We start from the raw sequence: 20,655 nt of genomic DNA, 5'->3' as shown, positions 1-20,655 counted from the left end.
GCTGCCCGGCGGCTTCTGGGCGCGGCCGGGGAAGTTCGGGGGCGTTTCCCGGCCGGGCGGGCGGTGCGGGGCGGGAGATGCTGGGGCGCGGGGCCGCCTCCCGCCCGTCGCCCTCCGGCCGTGCCGAGCCGAGGCAGCGCTCCGGGGCTTCCGATGCCCCCGGCCTCCCTTCGCCCTGGCCGGGGTGGCGCGGCCGGGAGTCCCGGAGGGAGCCGCCCTTCGCCTCCTCCCGGCGGGTCCTGCGGAGGCGGGAAGGGTCGGCGGTGCTGGGAGAAGCCTGGGTGAGGCGTCTGCCTTAGACCGGCAGCTTTTGGAATGGGGCCGCGTTGTCAGCTCCTGGGTTTGGTCAGAACCAGTTCGTGGTGGTGTTTTCTGAATCTGGTTGTGTTTATTGTCACATCCTTACAGCACACCCCTCTCTGGAGTCATATGTTTTCTGGAGTCATATTGCAAGTCTCAGCGCTGTCGGTTTCACAGACATGCTCATTCTGCACTGGATTTAGTGCAGAGCAGTGGCAGAGGGAGTTCCCCCACTGCTTATTTACCTGTCCCGCCACCTGTCATCCAGGTGACCCGGCCGTAAGTGCAGGTTCCCTCCACACAAGCCCATGACCCAAACCCTGTGTATCCAAGCACGTGTAAGGAAACCCAAGGAGCAGATCATTCCCAGCTGTGCATAAGGGATGGTTGTTTCTTTTTCCTTTTAAAATTCTTAATATCCTAAAGTATGAGTTCTTGTAAGTCAGCATGTTGCTTATTTCATGTTTTTAGATGCTACTGTAAATAGCATACTTAATGCTGATGTAAATACTGTAAATTTGCTACTGCAAATCATTAGCTGTTTCTCTTCAGATATTATACTGTTAACATACCATCACAGAGTCCTCTAACTAAGGTATTTATCTTAACTGATGGTGAAAATATCCATGCTTATTATTGTTATTTATGTTGAGGTTTTTTCAATATCTTTTCAGGTAGTCTTGGTCCCAGGAAAAATACTGGACTAAGGGCATAGGAATCTGAAGACCTCTGTTTCTTCTAGAAGAGGTGGAGAAGCTAGAAACACTAACACTTAAAATATGTGGAGGAATTAATCTGCAAAAAGCATGTGCTTACTGATGCTATGGAATGAAATGGTGTTCATTTGCAGATGAAGAGAATGATCAGCTGGAAGGTGGAAATGGTTAGACATAACCTTCTTTCTGGAAGCTGATATGTGATTTTTCTTTAGGAGGTTTTCCATATAATTTCCATACAATTTTGTGATTTTAGGAATTGTCACCTTGGTTTAACAGAAGGGTAAGCAAAGCTTTTTGTTAAATCTAAATGCTCTATTCATGTTTTTAGAAACTAAAGATGTATTCCTTTTAGAAACTTGATTTGAATTAATTGTGCACCAGTTTGCAGCCCCACTGAAATAAAACTAAGCAAATGACTCCATATTATAGTTTATTTTTATCAGCTTTGTTACTTGGCTGTAGGCAAGACTGTGTTCTACTTTGCAGGGGGAGATGAAAAGCAGGTATTTTCTTGAAATCCATGTGGAACTCATAGAAGTGCAATACTTGTTATGGCACAGTTTATAAATCACAGTGCTTGTCACTTTGAAATGGCATTCTTATTCAATTTCACATTTTTTCCAGAGTTCAAAATTTCTTTGGCCTTCTGTCTGGTTTGCAAAATGGGGAATAGTTACAAAGTGGAAAAAAATACATTGCTTTTATTTTAAAGATGAGTTAGAGAACAAGCTTATTTGTATCAAATCTTTATGACATCCTATTTCCCCCTTTCATGAAAAGGAAGCAGAATTATATCAGCCACTGGCATTTCTCCAGCTAAAAAACAATAAATGAATAATGCAAAGCATCAGTGGATATGAGCACTGCATCCTGAAGTTTAGTGTGCTGTTGGATGTTTTTTTCAGCTGAACCTTTTCTTCCTGTTTATTTATTATTTCCAGTGATAAAGTAAGACGGAGAGATGGGAAACCCAGAAAACATTGGAGATGCATACGTTGCTGTGATTCGTCCAAAAAATACTGCTAGCCTCAATTCTCGGGAATATCGAGCTAAATCCTATGAAGTAAAATTATTTCTTTTCTTTATGTATTAGTTATTTGGCTTTTTAAATAGTACAGTAAATAAGTAATAGTATAACGGAAGAGAATGTAGCCTTGTCTTTTACTATTTAGTCTGCTGCAGAGGTCATTCTGACTTCACCATTCTACTCCTCAACATTTAGTACTTCTCGAATTTTGTTACTGCTTTTACAGTGGCGTAGTAGTAATAATAATAATAATAATAATAATAATAATAATAATAATAGTAGTAGTAGTAGTAGTAGTAGTTTTTAAGTTCTGCCCTTAAACTCCTTTGGTTTCATTATTGTTTGAAAGATTTTGCTGCTTGAAGTTCCCATTGAAGGCCAAAAGAAAAAAAGAAAGAAAGTTTTGCTAGAAACTAAACTTCAAGGAGGCACTGAGATAACCCAGAGCATCTTGGATTATGTATTAGAAGCCACCAAACCAATTTCACCAGCCAATCAGGGTATTAAAGGTAAAACCATTTTAGTCTAATATACTACTGATAGCACTAATAAAATGTCTTTTAAATTGGCATGGCAAAGTTGTGCAAAAGCATAAAATTAATATAAAGAAAGAAGATACATTTTGAGTTTCATCAAAAAAAACCTAAGCCAACTATACTGCTAAAGCCTTTCATGTACCTGTGTTTTTCTTTTCCTTCCAACTCTATAAAATGTTTACTAAGGGATTGTTTATAAATGAATATTTGTGTGTGCTGCTTCTTCACCTCGGGTTTAGATTTATAGCTAAACTTCCAGTAAACCAGATCAAAGTGACTTTTGCATCCATAACTTAAGCTAAAACTTGACTTGGACTAGAGAACTGATAGATTATAAAGTCAGTTGTCCAGGGGACAGTATCTATATGAAAATATTTCTAGCAAAACTGTATCTCTTATGGATGGAATTTGATGTGTACATTTTTTTCCCTTGTTACATAGCTGATCTAGCAAAGAACATCACACTTGTGCTGACAAATTTATTTTAGCCAGCCTGTTGCATTCCAGGTTGGTATAAAGTATAATGACTAAAGGACTTCTGGTCTTTGCTGTGGACTTCATCTCTGTTGTTTACGTGGTAAAATGTTGCAGGTGGCAATAACTGCATCTCAGTGAATGTAACAGAGCTAATAATGCAGCAAACACAGAGCAACAGAATTAATACACATAGAGGAATGCCTTCTAAAAGCAATTACTCTGTTCCTTACATAGTTTGGAGAGTTTTAATTGGGCTCACTCAGATGGCCCAAGCTTAGTTTGTACACTGCTAAAATATGCAGCTGAGGTTGCATAAGTTAAAAAGGACTACAGTCATATAATTTTTCATGTTAATGAGTATATACATGTTTATGTTCTTTAGTTTTCCTATGTATATAAATTTCCTTAGATTATAGCTCATAATCATAATTTTTTCTTCCTAGAAAGTAGGAAGATTGAGTCTGGTAAGCTTTCAGATAGCCAACTCTAGATTTTTTCTTTGTTTTGATGATTAATTAATTGTTTTGTGGCTTGTCTCTTTTTTGTTTTTAAATAATGTGCTAGGAAAGCGTGTGGTGTTAATGAAGAAGTTTCCTCTAGATGGAGAGAAAGCAGGCCAGGAGGCATCTCTTTACATTGTTCCAACTGTTGTGAAAGGTAACATTGGGCATGATTTATGAAGCTACACCCATTTTAGCAAAGTTCACTTGAGGGTTCATTTTTTTATATGACATATATAAGTTGTATATATCTATCTCATGGATATGTGATTAAATTTATAATTCTATCTATATAATATATGAGATATTGATATATTTTAATATGATATATGGCTTTTTCTATATTTAAACATTAAAAGTTGCAGGTGCAGGCAGGTGCAAAACTCTCTGAATATTTTAAACTTTGAAGAAGTTACTTTAAATCAAGGAAGCAAACTTTGGTTTAATGTATTGCCTTCGTTTTTGTAACAATAGCACACTTCTGGTTCAAGCAGTATTTGTACATTTGGTTATATTTCAAAACACAGGCCTTGTGTAGAATTTGCTGAATGCAACTCTAAGATGTCCTACTCAGTTCAGTGTTCTGTACTCAGAGAAGAATAAATAAGTCTCTAAACAGTAAAGAGATTCTTTAGAAAGCCAAGTAAATTACTTGTCAAGAAAGTATTTTTAAAAAATATTGAAATAAAATGTGTCCTTTTGGGGAAACTTCTTCATTTTTGCCTTACTTACAAGACTTGATAAAATCTATCAAATAGATACCATTGTGTATTGCTATGTAAGAATTGTATGTAATTGCTATCAATTATTATTTGGAGAAAATTAAGTCACTCTAGTCTAAAGTTATAGTCTTAATTAGGGATTTGTAACTACAAAAGATGCAGAAGGGAAAATAAGATTCTTCTCATGGATGTGTCTTCAGAGAATGTTTCTTTTTTAGATAATACGAAATACACATACAGTCCTGGATGCCCTGTGTTCTACTGTTTACAAGACATCATGAGAGTCTGCAGTGAATCCAGCACACACTTTGCTACACTTACTGCAAAAATGTTAATTGCCTTGGATAAGTAAGAGACACCATCAGTAAAAATATATTAAAATGAAAACTTTGATGTTTTATATCAAAATATAAATATATATTTAAAAGATAATTTGTCAATGTAACACATAGTTTTTATAGCATTCTTGTGGTTAAGAAGGAAATCATCACGGTATTTTCTTCATGTTTATCAGAAATTGAAACCTTGACAGCATATTTCTAAATTCTTTTTGCAAACTCAAGAATGGTGTGTTTATCTAATTCAAGTAGCTTTTTGGAAGTTCATGCTCACAGTGAATGTTTTGTAGAATCATAATGTTTAATCTTCTGTAAATGACATAATTGTCATTTGAGTAAGAACATTTGCCAGAGTGAAGTAAAAATACCCTGTAATTGTATACCATTAAGATTTGCATTTAAATTAAATCTCCCTGTAGAAAGGGAGTGCATCTTCCCCAGACACACAAATTTATTTGCAGTAGGGAATTAACTTTCTGAAAGGTGATTAGTTGTTTAGCCAGATTTATAGTAGTTTGAATACATGAACAGGTTTTTTGTTGTTTTAGTGGGGTTTTTTTGTTGTTGTTTTGGGATTTTTTGTTGTTTTGTTTTAATGTACCCTTAACCAAGAAATACCAGACACACTTGTGTATGAACTTATTTGCAGTAGTAAAGTTAGCTGAAACCTCTGGCTAATGTAAAAACTCATGTACAGGCTATTTCCTAAAAGGTTCCGTGTTTAGGGTTTTTACAGTTTATGAGTAGAGCTGTAGTATTTCCATATATACCATCATATCAGTTAAATTTGCTGCTTGCTGAATGCCTTCAGGCTCTAAGTTCTGCTTAAAAGTGTTTCAAGCTTCACAAGAACCCTTGGAGGTATAGAAAATAGTTTATATTTTTTATTCTTTATGTAATCTGAAACAATCCTTCTCAAAGATTCAAACTGCCATAACTAATTTATCTACCAAATATTTAGAAAAATGCCTGAAAATACCTTAGAGGGTGTTTATAGCACAATGACTACAATTTTACTCTTCTTTCTGCCAGGACCATAAGTAAGTGAAGAGAATGCTGCTTTTGCAGGACATTATAGCTTGGATTTAGGACTTAAAAATAGGCTTAAGCAAATGCAGAGAACTGCACATTATCTTCTGCCATCCTTATGTATGCTTCTGGGACAGACAAAATCCAAGTGGTCTGTCAGTGGATGTCCCAAGCATGTACTTACTTCTCTTTCTTCTATTTCCAGGCTCAATCATTAAATAGAATTTAGTGTATTCCAGCAAAGCACATTTTTACCTCAAGCTTATGAGAAAGCATGTGCAGAAACCTAAATACAAACCTGCCTTTAGACCTTTAATGCACCACTTAATATAACACTAACAATTTAACAATTTGGTAAAAATATATTTATCCAAAACTTGAGATGAACAACTTGTCCTGAGCCTTGTGTTATATTGCATATGTGGTGGGAAAAATGCAGCAGGTGTACAGTACTGACTTCCCCTGGTAGCACAGAATAAGAGAGCTCTAAAACTCTTCAGTACTGTCTGTAGGAGTGCACTGAGAGGAGAATAAACTTCAGGAGAGCTTTATAAAAAAGGCAGGTGGTAGCCTGTGTGAAAGAGACTTAGCAGTTTAAAAACTGGACCTTCTGGTTTGCTGCCTTTTCCTGTCTTTCCCTAATGAAACACGTGAGTTGAAAAGCTTAAGTCAGTACAGATCATGAAACTCACTCTTAAAAAAACAGCTTTAAGTTTCAGAATTTGTTCAGAGTGGTACTGGTAATAAACTGAAAGTAAATGAAATGTTGGTGTGGTTTTGTGGTTATAACCCATGTTACTGTTAGTGTATAATTTCCTTCTGTTTAAGAGTTTGCATCCACACAGAATTGAGCAAATACAACTGTTAAACTGAGTGTGGTTAACGAATTTCACATTCAGGGAGTAATTTAGTCTTATAAAATTGGCTGTGCAAATTATAATATTTTTCCTTAAATTTAAATGTGTGATTATGATATGTGCAATCCCTAATCAAAGGAAATAATGGACAGCATGACCAAAATGATCCTTTTCTACCTGAAAATTAATTACTTGCCCATTCTCTCCTGCAGGTGGTTGGATGAACGGCACACCCAGTCTCACTCCATCCCTGCTTTATTCAGACCATCTCCTCTTGAAAGAATTAAAACAAATGTAATAAACCCTGCCTATGCTATAGAACCTGGTCAAACAGAGAGCTCATTGCACATGGGTTATACTGCCCTGGAAATAAAGAGTAAAATGCTGGCATTGGAGAAAGCAGATATGTGTATCTATAATCCTTTGTTTGGATCTGACCTTCAGTATACCAATAGGGTAAGAACTATATTTTCATTTTGTATTTGTGAAACAGACATACATTTTCATTTCAGAGTTCATTCAATTATTTGATAAGAGTGTGTGCTCACATCAGAGTTGTTTATTTAGCAGTAAATGTGCACTAGTTTTACAAATCCTCATATTTGATCATAATTCTCTTTCATTATAAAATGTTACTATCATAACTTTGGTTTTAAGAGAACACCTGACTGGAATGGGAGATTGTGTAGCCAAATCTCAGTAAGATATTTTTTCAGTTGTGTTTAAATTTATGTCTTCACAGGTTGACAAGGTGGTAATAAATCCATACTTTGGCCTTGGAGCCCCAGACTATTCAAAGATTCAGATTCCTAAAAGAGAAAAGTGGCAACGTAGCATGAGCAGTGTCACAGAGGACAAGTATTATGTTACATTCCTTTTTCATTAATGGATAATTTTGTTTTATTTTACAGTAGCATTTGGTAGACTTAAAATGAGATTCCTATTTATGCTTCGCTGTAGAAATACATATTTTAAATTAAATTCTGTTTGAAATCTAAAGTATTGAAACACAACAGTTACAGGATGAATCAAGAAAGGTGTAAAATATAAACATTAGAGAAGCATTTCTTACTCTAATAAATACAGCTGTGGCTTGATTTCTGCATGACAAAAAACTTATTTGTATGAATACTGGCACATTTTAGCTGCATGAACTTCTCTTTTATTCTTCATGTAGATCTATGGTTAGTGCTATGCTAGTTAACTTTTAAAAAGTTGATGTTCCCAACAATTGTAATATTTTGCATGGTATTTTTCCTGCTTCCCCTTTTAATTCCTAGGGAACACCAGTGGGTAGATGATTTCCCTCTTCACCGCAGTGCTTGTGAAGGAGACTCTGATTTGCTAAGCCACCTTCTGGATAAAAAGTTTTCTGTTAATCAGTTGGATAGTGACCACTGGGCACCAATCCATTATGCATGCTGGTGAGTCAAGCATACTTTTGCCAGTCAAGTGCATTCTAGCTGTCATGATTCTTTAGTGCTTCATTTATGTAATTTATCAGCCTCCAAAAGAAAAAAGCCTGTGAGTAGTTTTACAGCACAGCAGTAGCTGAGCTGAGCATGTTTTGGTGCTGGACACACTTTAAGTGGGAAGCTGGACTAAGTGATTTACAGAGGTCAACATGTCTGACTATAACTCTGTGATTTAATCTGTAAGTCTCCTTGAAAGCTTTTCTCAGTCATAAAAATGCTTTTGTTTTATCTTCATGGAAGTTAGTCTTTGGTATATATAGTGGTCAGTATGTCTGATGATAGGAATAATGGGAAAATCAAACTTGATTTAAAAGAGCCCACATTCTTACTTGCTTTTTAGTGTTTGTCAGAAAGTTTGTAAGTACTTTATACATCAAATATACACAAGAGTTACCAGTTATAAGCATGGGGGTTAAGAATCCTCAGGATCCATCTGTGTGACAAGCAGAAGCTGAACTCTGATTCTCACACTGATTATTTTTTTCCAGACAAAGCTGGACTCTGTTCTGCCATGACTGAATTGCTGCAATTACCCAAACTTAGCTAGCTTAAAGCAAGGTTCTGGGTGTCTATTGTGAATCCAGACAATTACTAGACCAGTTTACTAGACCAGTAATTACCAAAGAAGTGTAGAACTGATATTAATTTCTACAAACTTAATTATGTTCAATTGTATCTGGTGTAATTTGAAAGCTAAAAACTCTTCAGTGTGGAAAAAGCCACACTTTTTCATAAATAGGATCATCTGAAAAAACTCTTTTTTCATAATTAGGAATATCTGAAAAGAATTATTATGTATTTGCTGTGTCTGTTCTGATTTAAATATGTCTGTAGGTATGGAAAAGTTGAAGCCACTCGAATGCTGTTGGAGAAAGGGAAATGCAATCCAAATCTTTTGAATGGTCAACTTAGCTCTCCTCTTCATTTTGCTGCTGGAGGTGGGCATGCTGAAATAGTACAAATTCTACTAAATCATCCCGAAATTGACAGAGTAAGTCCTGTTTGTGTATAGAAATAGCAGATTTAGCAACAATTTCTAGCTTGTGTATGAGAAATATTTCGGTGTCAGATTAATGATTTGGTTTATCAATTACTGAAAAATGGTTAAATGTTTTTGATTACCTCTGCTTTTCCCATTGTGTATCAATTAAATGTTTGAACTCTGGTCTCAAGGATTTTAATTATCTCAAAAATGTGTGAATATTTACCTGTCTCCAGTGAAATCAATGTAGAATTGGTGTTTCTGTTTGTTTGTAGCACATCACTGATCAACAAGGAAGATCTCCACTGAATGTCTGTGAAGAGAACAAACAAAATGAGTGGGAAGAAGCTGCAAAACTACTGAAGGAAGCCATAAATAAACCTGTATGAGTTTATTTTCTAAATATTTTAAAGTTTATAGTTAATTTACACTTAATCTTTTAGAAGAGCTGAAGTCACTTCCAGCTGTTACTGGAAATGTGCAGCACATTGAAATTGTTAGTGTAACTATTGGCAAACTGGCATTTTGTCTCTTTAAATGTTTCTGCTCTGTTTCGTGGCTCAAGAAATACATGTAAGACATGTAAACATGATGCCCCAATTTATTTGTAGAAGAATCACATCAGCTACTGATTTTATGTCTAATTTTAATCATGCATCCATCAGCTTTCTTTATGCATTCTTATATGTTGATAAGCAGGAGCATTCAACTGACTAAATGTAGGCTTCCATGAAATAGGCTTTTCATCAGTTAAAGCCTCAGTGCAGGCTTCCTTGGCAGCCAGTGGGGATTTAGCCAGGATAGGAAACAAAATTTACAATGCAATTTCTCTTACCCTGAAGTAGATTTAAAATTAGTCAAATGATGTAAACCCACTTGTTTCTTTTCTTTGACTTCAGATGCAACCTAACCCTGTAAGTAGGTGGTACTAAACCTGTCAGTTTTTCAAGATGTTTTAAATTATCTTCATTTCACTCTGCATGAATGATTTCCAAAATAATTAAGGAAGGAACTGATCTTCATTTTAAGGATCTTATTGTGCAGTAGATCATGTGATGGTGTGTCTAATGACTCTAAAGACTAATGGACATGTTTTAAGTAGATTTCAGAGTGTAATGTGTGATGTTATGTTGTCACTTATTGCTATTTAATTAATACAATGTATAAATTCTCCTATAAACTTCTGCAGTAGGAATGACAGTGACTACTGCAGCAAAAATAGACTGATGTTTTCCATTCTGACCTCATTTTCAATCAGTTGCCATTTTCCAAGCCATCCATCTTTTTTTTCCAGAAGTTTTTAGGAACTCAATTCTTGATGACTTAGTAGATTTGAGGAAGAGAAATAACAAATTCCTGAAATGTTTTTATTCAAGCAGCTGAAACATCTAATCAGTTACAGAAAGGAAAACAAGACACTTCTTAGATTTATGACTTGTGCATGTATGCTTTAGGCACCTGATTTATGTTTATGTATGTCTTTCAGGAGACATGCTATGGGCTCACATGCAATTCAGTGAAAACTATGGGAGTTCTGAAGGGGAAAATGATTATTTATAATATTTATTTAGATTCTATTACAGGAGCACTATAAGATTTAGTGAGATTGTGTTCTTGTAGGTTCTGAGTAAAGGCTGGTGCTTCCCTCTAAAAATAAGTATTTTTAGTATAGGGTGGAAAAATTCATAACCTGCCAGTAATAGCAAAGTGAACATTTTGGGATATGCATAGGCAGCTGAGCCCAGATCCCTCAGGGAACTTTTAAATACCTACTTGCCTTTGAGTTCAACAGAGGTCTTCAGAATACCAGCAAGATCTTTCTTGGAGTGACTGTTGTAAAAAATACAGTATAAGAACTTGCACAGAACATGAAACAAGCAATTTGGGTCAATAATAAATATGTACGAGTTGTGCAATGTTCTTTTTCCAAACATTATAGACGTTGCTGATAAAAACACAAACAGAAAGGATTTTAACAAATTGTTTGTGTAATGTGTTCCTGATTTCTGTAGTATGAGAAGGCACGGATTTATCGTATGGATGGCTCGTATCGCTCTGTGGAGCTGAAGCACGGAAACAACACAACTGTCCAGCAGATAATGGAGGGCATGCGCCTGTCCCAGGAAACTCAGCAGTACTTCACTATCTGGATCTGTTCTGAGAACCTCAGTAAGTAAAAGGGACAATGGTTATACTTGAGGGTTTATCATAGTTTATTTCTCTTTGCCTTTAGGAAAAAGTAATGCTGTCTTAGGAGAGTAGGAGGCATCCTCTCTGACAGGCTTCACAGCCTGATGTCTTCAAACTGCTTTCAGAGCTGTGGAGAGCTTCTCGGTTTTAGCTTTTACTTTGGGTACCCTCAGTAGGTCTGACTGTATCACTCTGGCACCTATCATGTATTTCATCCAGGAAGATGAGGCTGTTCCAGGCTGCCTTTCTGTTACAGGGCACCTTGCCTGTCATAGGCCTTACTAGTAGCTTATCCTGGATTTATCCATATTTTTCTTCCCAGACTGAGTTTGGATGCATGTAGTTGTTTTACCAATGTTTAGTCTTTTTAAAACTACAAATTAAAGTAAGATGATTAATGTTTTTTCTTTAGGTCCTTTAATCATATGAATTTTCCTGTGGTTTGCACCAAAATAATTTTTGATACACAAGTTTTCAAATATATTTGATGGGAGAGAATTCTGATGTAAAATGTCTTGTTTATATTTATGGTATTTTTTTGTATTTCTGATCTAAATAAAAAGATGTTATAGTTTTTATTTGATATATATACTAGAAGATAAGTAGAAGCCCAAAAGAGTCAATGAGTGTGGTTGGGTATTTTCAGAGAATGTGGTCAACAGTACTGCTGCAACATGATAGCTATGGGACACCTTGTGGATTACAAAGCTCTGTTGTGGTCTGTGGATGGATACTGTGTTGAGAGTGTCATTAACACAGAAGCCTTGCATTTAAAATTTTATTTACTGTTGCCAATGCTACAGTGGTATTTTTAAATATTTTTTTACAGTAGCTCTAATTATTGCAGGAAATATTTTTTCTTTTTCTTTAATCTTTTTCTTCCAGTGTCATACCATTGGCCTTTTTACTTTGCTATATTGCCACATGACTACTGAACCCTCACCTAAACATAGATGTTAATGGGAAGAAAAGGAAGTGTTTGAGGGTTAAAGTCTTGCTGCTTTTGCCTTTTCTAAATATGTATGTAATGTTTTCCTAGAATCATTGAGGTATTACCCTTGCATTTGAGGAGAAGAGATTGCTGATAAATTGTTTGTGTAACAGCAAGTAATTCTCTAGATATTTAGCCTAGATTTGAAAATGAGCTCCTGATTCATGGCTTCAAACAACTAATGGACAAGTTCATTATAAAGTATGTTGCAGTTTGTGTACAACTGTAAGGACAGTAGGTTTCTTGCTTGTGGAACAGATGATGCTTTTCTGTGTTTGAATGTAAGATGGATAAGTTAAATGAACAGATTGTTCCCAGTGAAAGATGTTGTGCTGTAATGTATCCATTTACACTTTTCACATGATGTGAAATGGCACAGTGTAAAAGCCAGAGCAGTGAGGGTGAGGCAGATAGAGCCTCCTAAACCTCACTCCTAGGAAAAGGCAAGTGATAACTCAAGGACAGGCAGGGTGAGTGAGTAAGCCAAAGACACAGACTCTAGTACATAACAGGACTGTAGCTGAAAGCTCTGTCTCAATTTCTCAGCTCTCAAATACACAAGAGAACGTGAAATATTGATTTTAGCCTGTTAAGAATCAAGACATTTTACAGATTACAAAGAACAGTGTCTTCTGAAAAGAAGAATGTCTGTTCTGAAAAGTTTATGGTTTTTATATATATACAAAAAGGGCAAATACATTTATAAGATAAATTATATCTGTATTTTTCTGTCAGAAATAAGATTAATGGACTTTATATTTTTCTGTATTTCTCTACAATAATAGAGACAAGAGTCTCTCAAGTTTTATTATTGGGTTTTTAAGGCCAGTCTTGGTACTCCATTAATTTTTAAATAGCGCTTCACTCCTGAGAAACTGAAAATAACAAAGTTTAAACACTATTGCATGTAGTAAATTGATGCTAAGAGTTTTGTCAAGAAATCCATATTTTCAAAACCTTTTCTATACAGCAGTTTAGAAAACATAGGAAAATGCTTGTTAATGAGTCCTCAATTTCAGGTACTCTGGGTTGGGTGCAGCAATTAATTGTGTGTATGTGTGTGTGTATGTGCTGGGTTATTCTGTTTGTTTATTTGGAAACAAACCTGTTATTTTTCAGGTCTCCAGCTGAAGCCATATCACAAGCCTTTGCAGCATATTCGAGACTGGCCTGAAATATTCACTGAACTGACAAACTTGGATCCTCAAAGGGAAACTTCACAGCTTTTCCTGAGACGGGATGTGAGACTTCCACTGGAAATAGAAAAAAAGGTCAGCACTTGGAAGTGAATGAAATTATGGTCAGACTCACAACACTTGAACCATCAACACTCAGCGTGTATGCTGACTGTAGTAATTTCCAAACTTATTTAAACCTGACATCTCCTTTTCTATAATGGTTTGAGTCTTCACATTCTTCCCTTCCTCTCTTGCCTTCCTGCCATCCTTTGTTCTCTCTCAGTCACCCTCTCAGTTGAGTTTATCCAATGTCTCCATGTGTCAGTCTCTGTCTGTCATACAGCTAAAAACAACCTGCCTGATTTTATTCCTTGTGCTGTTTTTCAGTTTTTTAATTGGTCGATTTCAATGGTATTATTCAAATATATTACCAAAAATGAATTTATGGGGGAAGAAATCCACAGATACCAGTATTTCTGTGGTATTTTTGATTTGGCATGGTGTGCTAGTTGCCTTTCATTTGTGTGTTAGATCAGTGAAGTGTTGAAGTAAGTCAATGAAAAACAATGCTGCTATTACAAAGCACCACTAAAATGTGCACTTCAGTCAGGATCACACCTTTGTTTTCTGTCTCTGAATCAGTGAGAAATGCAATTCATAGTTTCTAAGCTTACTTTACTTTTTACAAAGAAATAATATTATTTAAATCTTTTTAACAGATTGAGGATCCCTTGGCTATTCTTATACTTTTTGATGAGGCCAGATATAATTTACTTAAAGGTTTTTATACATCACCTGATGCAAAACTGATTACACTGGCAAGTCTGCTTCTACAAATAGTCTATGGAAATTATGAGAGCAAGAAACATAAACAGGGCTTTCTAAAGTAAGTATGTCTTTAAAATTTAAAATTATGGGTCAGATTAAGTATTTTTAGATAGCACTTCCTATGGAACCCTCAAACCTTAGGTATAATATATTTGTTGGTTTTCTTCATCACTGAGCTATAGTTCAGAGTAATCATGTAACCCTTATAGCATTAATGGAAGTTGGGCATTGTATGTGAAAATGTATTAATCTTAATTACTGTAGTCCTAGACAGAGGGGTGGAGGTTCTGTAGTGTGTGACAGCTGTCCTGAGATACAGCAATACCAAAATAAACAAGAGTATTTATTGAAGGGTTCTGACAGGACTGAGACCTTGGACAATGTTGAAGAAACATCTTACTATGGCAGTTGGACCAATGTCTGGGATTGATTTTCCCTCTTTGGACAGACCATGCAGTGATATTGTGTCTCTTCTGTCATTTGTAGGAGAAATGCTGTACCAAATTAGTCAAACCCATAGCACCAGTAGGGCTCAGCCAGATGGTATTTTTCTCTCCCCTTCTCTCTGCATGCCAGCAGAACAGTAGCTGAGCTATTTTGGGATGGCTTGTTCTTCCCACATACATTTCTGCAGCAGTATCTGAGCCCATGAGGATTCCAGTTCTCTTCTGTGTGTACCTTCACCCCCTGCTGTCTCCACCTCATTTCATTCATGGAACAGCAGCTGTGCTGTTCTGGAATGCTGCTATGCTTCTCATCTTCTCTTTTTCACAGCATCAGCTGAGCTGCCCTGGCCTGATGGGCTTTTGCATGTATTGTCCTGCAGTTGCACAGCCAGTCAATGGAGCATGAGGGGAACAGGATTTAAGTGGGACTGCCCTCCTGTACGAGTGTGCAGCTCAGTGCAGCTGAGTTTTGTATGAAACTACTCCCTGCTGCCTCCCAGCAGCTGCAGGGTGGTGTTCCTCTCCACACTGAGGCCTATCAGCACTGTGGCTCCTGCTGAGTGGAAGTGTTTGGCTCTACAGACAGGACTACCTGCAGTGATAGGCTGGGCTAGATGAAAAGCCATCTGGACATGCTTTCCATCCACATTCACATAGTTCTTCTTCATACAGATGAGGAGTTTCTTAATCTGTTTTTCTTTTTGTAGTAGACATAAATGTTCATTAAAAGACTGGTAATTCCAAAAATACATCTCTAGTTATTGTTTGTATGAGAGTATCCTTGACATTAAAGATATGATACATTGTCCTGTGCAGGGTTTTTGCTTGGCAGAGCATATATACTGCCCAATACAGTTTAAATAGCTTACATCACTAGGTCTTGAGACTGTCTTAATTGTACATGAAAGCAAACTAGTAAAGGCTTGCATTCTTTTTAGTTTTTTTTTTGTTTCCTACATTTTGGGTTTGTTAAAAAAGGCAGTTGATGTAAGTAGCTTCTCTTTCATGTCATGTAATATATAACTTCAACGTGGAAATTAATTGGGCTGAGTCCTTGGTAGTGCTGACTGCAGGAGTGGAAGGAAGAGTATCTACAGTCTGTCATATTTTCTGAGTATGTGATATGCTGATGTAAATGGCATTTTGTATATAATTTTGGCTTCCAACCTGGAATTCACCAAACTGCTCTCTAGCCAAGTGTGAGTTGTGTGTTCTGTTGGCATTTCCTCTCCATGCCCTGTCCATGATGTGTGACACAGATGTATAATGTAAAGCTGGATCTTCATTAACTGTGCAGAATTGCAGTGTATCTTAGGAAACCATCTCATCTGAGAGGCAAGATGGAGTAGGAGCTGACTGTCTAGCTCAATATATGACTTGAAGGTACACTGTGGCAGACATTGTTCTTTTTTCTTGCTTTGTTTAGTGAAGAAAGATTTTGTTCCTCTTTGTTTTTCTCTTAGTGAAGAAAATCTTAAATCTATCGTACCAATAACTAAACTAAAAAGCAAAGCTCCTCACTGGACAAATAGGATACTTCATGAATACAAGGTAAGATAGATAAGCAGGTAGTAGAAAATCCTGTTCTCAAACATTTTGGACTATTTGGTTGTCAATTAATGAACAGAAATACCGGTATAAAAAGCTAAAAATGTGTATGCTCTGAATTTTTGGGATGGGTTGTTGGAATATATTTCTTGTACAGATACAGATCTCTTTGTTAGAAGTAAATGTGTTTGTTATCTGTTCATTTACCTTCAATGCCCTGTATTGGGCACAGTTCCAATTCGAGCATAGGTGTGAAAAAATCTACTCTGATTTAAATTTCCATGTCTGCTTATAGCAATGGATCCCCAAAGTCCTTTTTGTCAGTGTAACTTGTATCTTCAGGACCAGGTAGTGCTGCTGATGTGCATGTGCACACACAGACACCCACCCACCCACAAGCTCCTTTGTTTAGAGCAGTTCACTGAGTAAAAGTTTAAAATTTTTTGCATATGGGCTGCTTGTGTAAAAATGCATCTAACTGAGGGCTGTGGGTTCCAAATGAGGTCAGATTAAATTTGTGGTCTTCACAAGTAATTATGGAAAAAGTGAGGTATGTCAGAAGGAGAAGTGTACCAGCTGATGTGCATCACTAAAGGTAGCTGCCAGGAAACATTGCAGAGGCCCCTAGTGAATGTTTTCAAACCTTGCTCCTCTTTTTGAGATGAGATTACTCAGTCATAAACTTCCTTTTGGTGCTCACACCTTTTTTGTCAGAAATTAGCAGATCATTCCTATTCTTTCTGATAGAGATGAAGGAGGGAGTGATGGTCTAAGACTATGGTGTAGCAAAGTCATCTACTCTGTCATCAAATCATACGTAAGAATGAGCATAGCTTTCTTGACTTCTGCTTTTGAGACATTATTTTGGGGTGTGGGGCATGGGGAGAAGAGGAAAGAAGTTGCAGTCTTTTGTTCTGAAAATTTTACATGTTAGAAATGGCTGCGTAGAATTCAGGCAAGCTGTAGGGCAGGGTATGGATCCATAGAGGCTGATCCTGTCTACCACACCCACAGTCATGGTCCCCTAACTGTTGAAGATTTGTGTTCTTCCTTGTGTCTGTGCCTTCTGATCTTGTCCATGGCCCAGCTAATTTTTTATTTGTTAGAGTGGTTGTTATTCTGCTTTAAGGAGCACTCCAGCAATAGTTTGTTCTGGCTGCTGCACTTTACTGAAGAGGAAGGAACAGAAGCCTGTCTCATTCTGAATGAAGGCTCCATTAATGATAAGAGATCTGCACCTCTCTTTTTCTTAGAAAAGAAAAAACAATCCATGTTTTTGAAAGGGGGTACTTGCTCATCTTACCATGTCTCACTGGATTGGACTCCTTAAAAGAAGGAAGAATACTTACTTTTAAGGATTGTGATGCATTTGGTGTCAGATGGTTGCATAGCTGCTGATCCCAAGCCCCAGTTACTTCTGGGAGAGACAAAGCTGTGGGGCCCTTCAGAGGTTGTGTGTCTGTGCTCAGATTTCCAAGGCTATTACAGGTATCCGGGTTTTGCCTCAGTCTCCTCTAGCACTTGAGCCTTTCCATGGCTCCAAGGTTTAATTTAGCTGTAGGAAGATGGTTGATGGGAAGGCACTTTGGAAATAAGCATTTAGTAGGAATTGCACTGAACAATGGATTTTCTTCAATCAATCACAACTGGAAGGACTTGTTGACTGCCATTGTTTCTTTATTTTTAGAATCTCAGCACCAGTGAAGGTGTCAGTAAGGAGATGCATCACCTTCAGCGCATGTTCTTGCAGAATTGCTGGGAAATTCCTACTTATGGAGCAGCTTTTTTCACAGGACAGATATTCACCAAAGCAAGTTCAAGTAGCCATAAAGTCATCAAAGTGTACGTAGGAGTAAACGTAAAAGGGCTGCACCTCCTCAACATGGAAACAAAGGTCAGCTTAAGTGAACTGCCAGTGATAACTATAAAACTTCATTCTCTTCTCACAAATCTTTGTACTAGAAGTGATTTCCCATCCAACTGTTTAGTTAAACTTGACTGAAAATTTCCAAGATTTTAAAGTCTTTGTAAGTCACCAACAAAAGTCTTGTATTTTTTCATTTTACTACTTTATGAGCTACAACTGTGTTGTGGAACATAGTGGTTTAAGTCTGAATTCTGTCTTTGTGAATGAAGGGAAGTTCAGTGTGCAAGTATGGAGGATATTTTCTGAGTGACAGTTTCCTACATTTGCTCATAGGCTTTACTCCTCAGCCTGAAGTATGGTTGCTTTATGTGGCAGTTGGGAGATGGAGATACGTGTTTTCAAATCCACAGTCTGGAAAACAAAATGAGCTTTATTGTACATACCAAACAGGTAAGCACTATCATTTTACATCCTTTATGTGCAATTCTTTTTCTCCTAAATTAGATACACAAGCCTCTGTTCTCTTGAGATTAACCACCCTTGCATAAGTATAAAAAAACCCAAGCCCAGCCCCCACAAAATTATTTAAAAAAAAATGTTTGCTTGTTTTCTTAGCATGTGACACCTTCAGAATTCAAAATACATAAAATGCATCTATAATCATTAGGATAAACCTTTTGTTTAATTGATACTGTTTCTTGCATATACCTAATCCCTCATTCTCTTAGATTGATTCCAAATATAATGAGTTTCAGAGAGCTGGAGCCACTAACTTTGTGATCAGAAATAATGGAGTTTGAGATTGGACAAAGCTGAGAATTGCTTTTGTAACGTGCTTGATTGTCATAGTTCTGAAATATTGATAGAGCTGAATTGCATCCCTTTACATAGGCAGGACTCGTTGTAAAGCTGCTGATGAAATTAAATGGCCAGCTAATGCCAACTGAAAGAAACGAGTGATGGAAATGAACAGGAGTTACGAGATGGCATCCAATGGCTGAGCAAAAAACAACTTGTTCCTCCTCGTAACAGGACTTCCATGTATATGAATTTTACACAGTAGAAAAGTCAATTTGTACAGTTTTTTAACTTTGTACAGAAGCTGCATGGTTTATTTTTTTAAAAAAACTATACAACATATCTATTATTTTTATAAGTATTTTTGTGTTTCATATATTAACTATTGTAGGGCTTGAGCTTAACCAATAAAGCTGATGAAATCTAAATGGTTTACCAAGTTTGACGAGCATGAATCCAGTCAAGCTGTTGCTCCCAGAGAAATATGGGACTACCAGTGCCATTAAGCAAGTCTCAGTTAACCTATTTACTTTTCATTGTGTCATTGTGTGGAACATCAAGGAGGTGGTATATGTTGCAGTATTTTGTAGATACCTTCTAATTTTAAGATACTATTGATAAATATGCTTAAAAGACCAGTTACACCTTTGAGCAACTACTTTTGATAAACTCTTGTTTTTTATTTGGTTTCTGACAAACATTTTAGCTCGCTTTATTTTTACTCTTAACTTTCTCATACTTTGTATTCGTATTTATTCTAAAATACTGCATGAGGATGCCAAAAGGGAAATACTTTAAGTCATTCAGAAGCCATATTGAATGTTTAGCATGCTTGTTTTGTAAAATGGATTTTTACTTTTGCTGTGCAATATAAAATGTATGTATGGAGGAGAGGGAGACAGGGACTTACAGATGAACCTTACTCAGAGGACTTCAGAAAGTTTTATAAATCCTACCCTGGATTGCAACACATATGCAGTAACAAAAGCTTATACAGGAGGTACTAAGTTATTTCTCTTAAATTAATTTTCTTACTAATTAATTCAGTTTCTTCAGGCTAAAAGCAGTGCAGGATGCAGGAATGAAGATGACAAGGAAGAAACTGTTTGTAAGCATTCTGTCTGCTCTTTGTAGAGTCAGGGTTGGGGCTCCACAAGTTGGGTCCCAAGTGTAAGGTGGGATTCTATGCAGTCTGAAACATATCCTTGTACGTTAAAATAGAATCTGTAACACAAATCTTTGAAGTTTCTGGTTGTATTTCAGGGTTATAAGTGCACTTGACTATTTCTTCTGTGTAAACTGCATGCTAAAAACAGTGTGCAATATTTTGTAAAGAAAAGCTTTTATAAAAAATAAAAATTAGCACTTGCCTCTAAGTTTTCAAATAAAAGCTAAAATGAATGTAAAGAACTGTGCTGTTGTATAGTAACTTTACTCATACCTTACTAGTAACTGCAGTTTAAGAAATTTAAGTAGTAAGCTGTTTAAAACATGAACAGGAGACTTGTATTTTGTATCCTTCTTAGCAAGCTGTACTTTTCTACTTAAACTTCACAGGCCTAAATTTTCATGGATTGTTGATTTATTTAAGGTAAATAATGCAACAGTCAGGTCCTTCATCGTGCATCCCTGCTATCACTTGGCACTGGTATCAGAAATACATTTCTCTACATAGCACTTTCTTGTGAAAATAGAGGAAAATGTTAGGAAGGTATGTCAGTTGCCTATATAACTATACTATCAATATGCCTTACTGCTGTGTAGTCATTTCTGCTACATTCTTATTTATTACTCCCTAATAAATTGTTTGCAACAAGTCATACTTGGTGTTTCTATTTTTATAGCCA

The 20,655-nt window shown here is 36.6% G+C and overlaps 1 protein-coding gene across 4 annotated transcripts; it reads left to right on the top strand.

The window, feature by feature from the left end:
- Positions 1–470: 470 nt before the first annotated feature.
- KRIT1 (KRIT1 ankyrin repeat containing) lies at positions 471–20,628 on the top strand. Of its 4 annotated transcripts, none has more exons than XM_058028507.1 (17): positions 471–1,299; positions 1,961–2,082; positions 2,396–2,555; positions 3,624–3,716; positions 4,500–4,629; positions 6,718–6,961; positions 7,248–7,363; positions 7,786–7,929; positions 8,815–8,971; positions 9,238–9,345; positions 10,975–11,131; positions 13,263–13,414; positions 14,041–14,207; positions 16,059–16,146; positions 17,831–18,037; positions 18,344–18,460; positions 18,906–19,011. In XM_058028507.1, the coding sequence occupies exons 2-17, from the start codon at positions 1,981–1,983 to the stop codon at positions 18,915–18,917; spliced, it is 2,154 nt and encodes a 717-aa protein (XP_057884490.1). In that variant the 5' UTR covers positions 471–1,299; positions 1,961–1,980; the 3' UTR covers positions 18,918–19,011. The 4 variants fall into 4 exon arrangements, with proteins under 4 accessions (XP_057884490.1, XP_057884482.1, XP_057884497.1 ...); XM_058028499.1 differs by having other exon boundaries at positions 472–1,183; positions 18,902–20,628; XM_058028490.1 differs by having other exon boundaries at positions 473–1,299; positions 18,902–20,628.
- Positions 20,629–20,655: the final 27 nt, after the last annotated feature.

Source organism: Melospiza georgiana, chromosome 1 (genome assembly GCF_028018845.1).
Source record: "Melospiza georgiana isolate bMelGeo1 chromosome 1, bMelGeo1.pri, whole genome shotgun sequence".
Lineage (NCBI taxonomy): Eukaryota > Metazoa > Chordata > Aves > Passeriformes > Passerellidae > Melospiza > Melospiza georgiana.
Note: the sequence above shows the minus strand (reverse complement) of the source record. Positions and strands in the feature narration are given on the sequence as shown.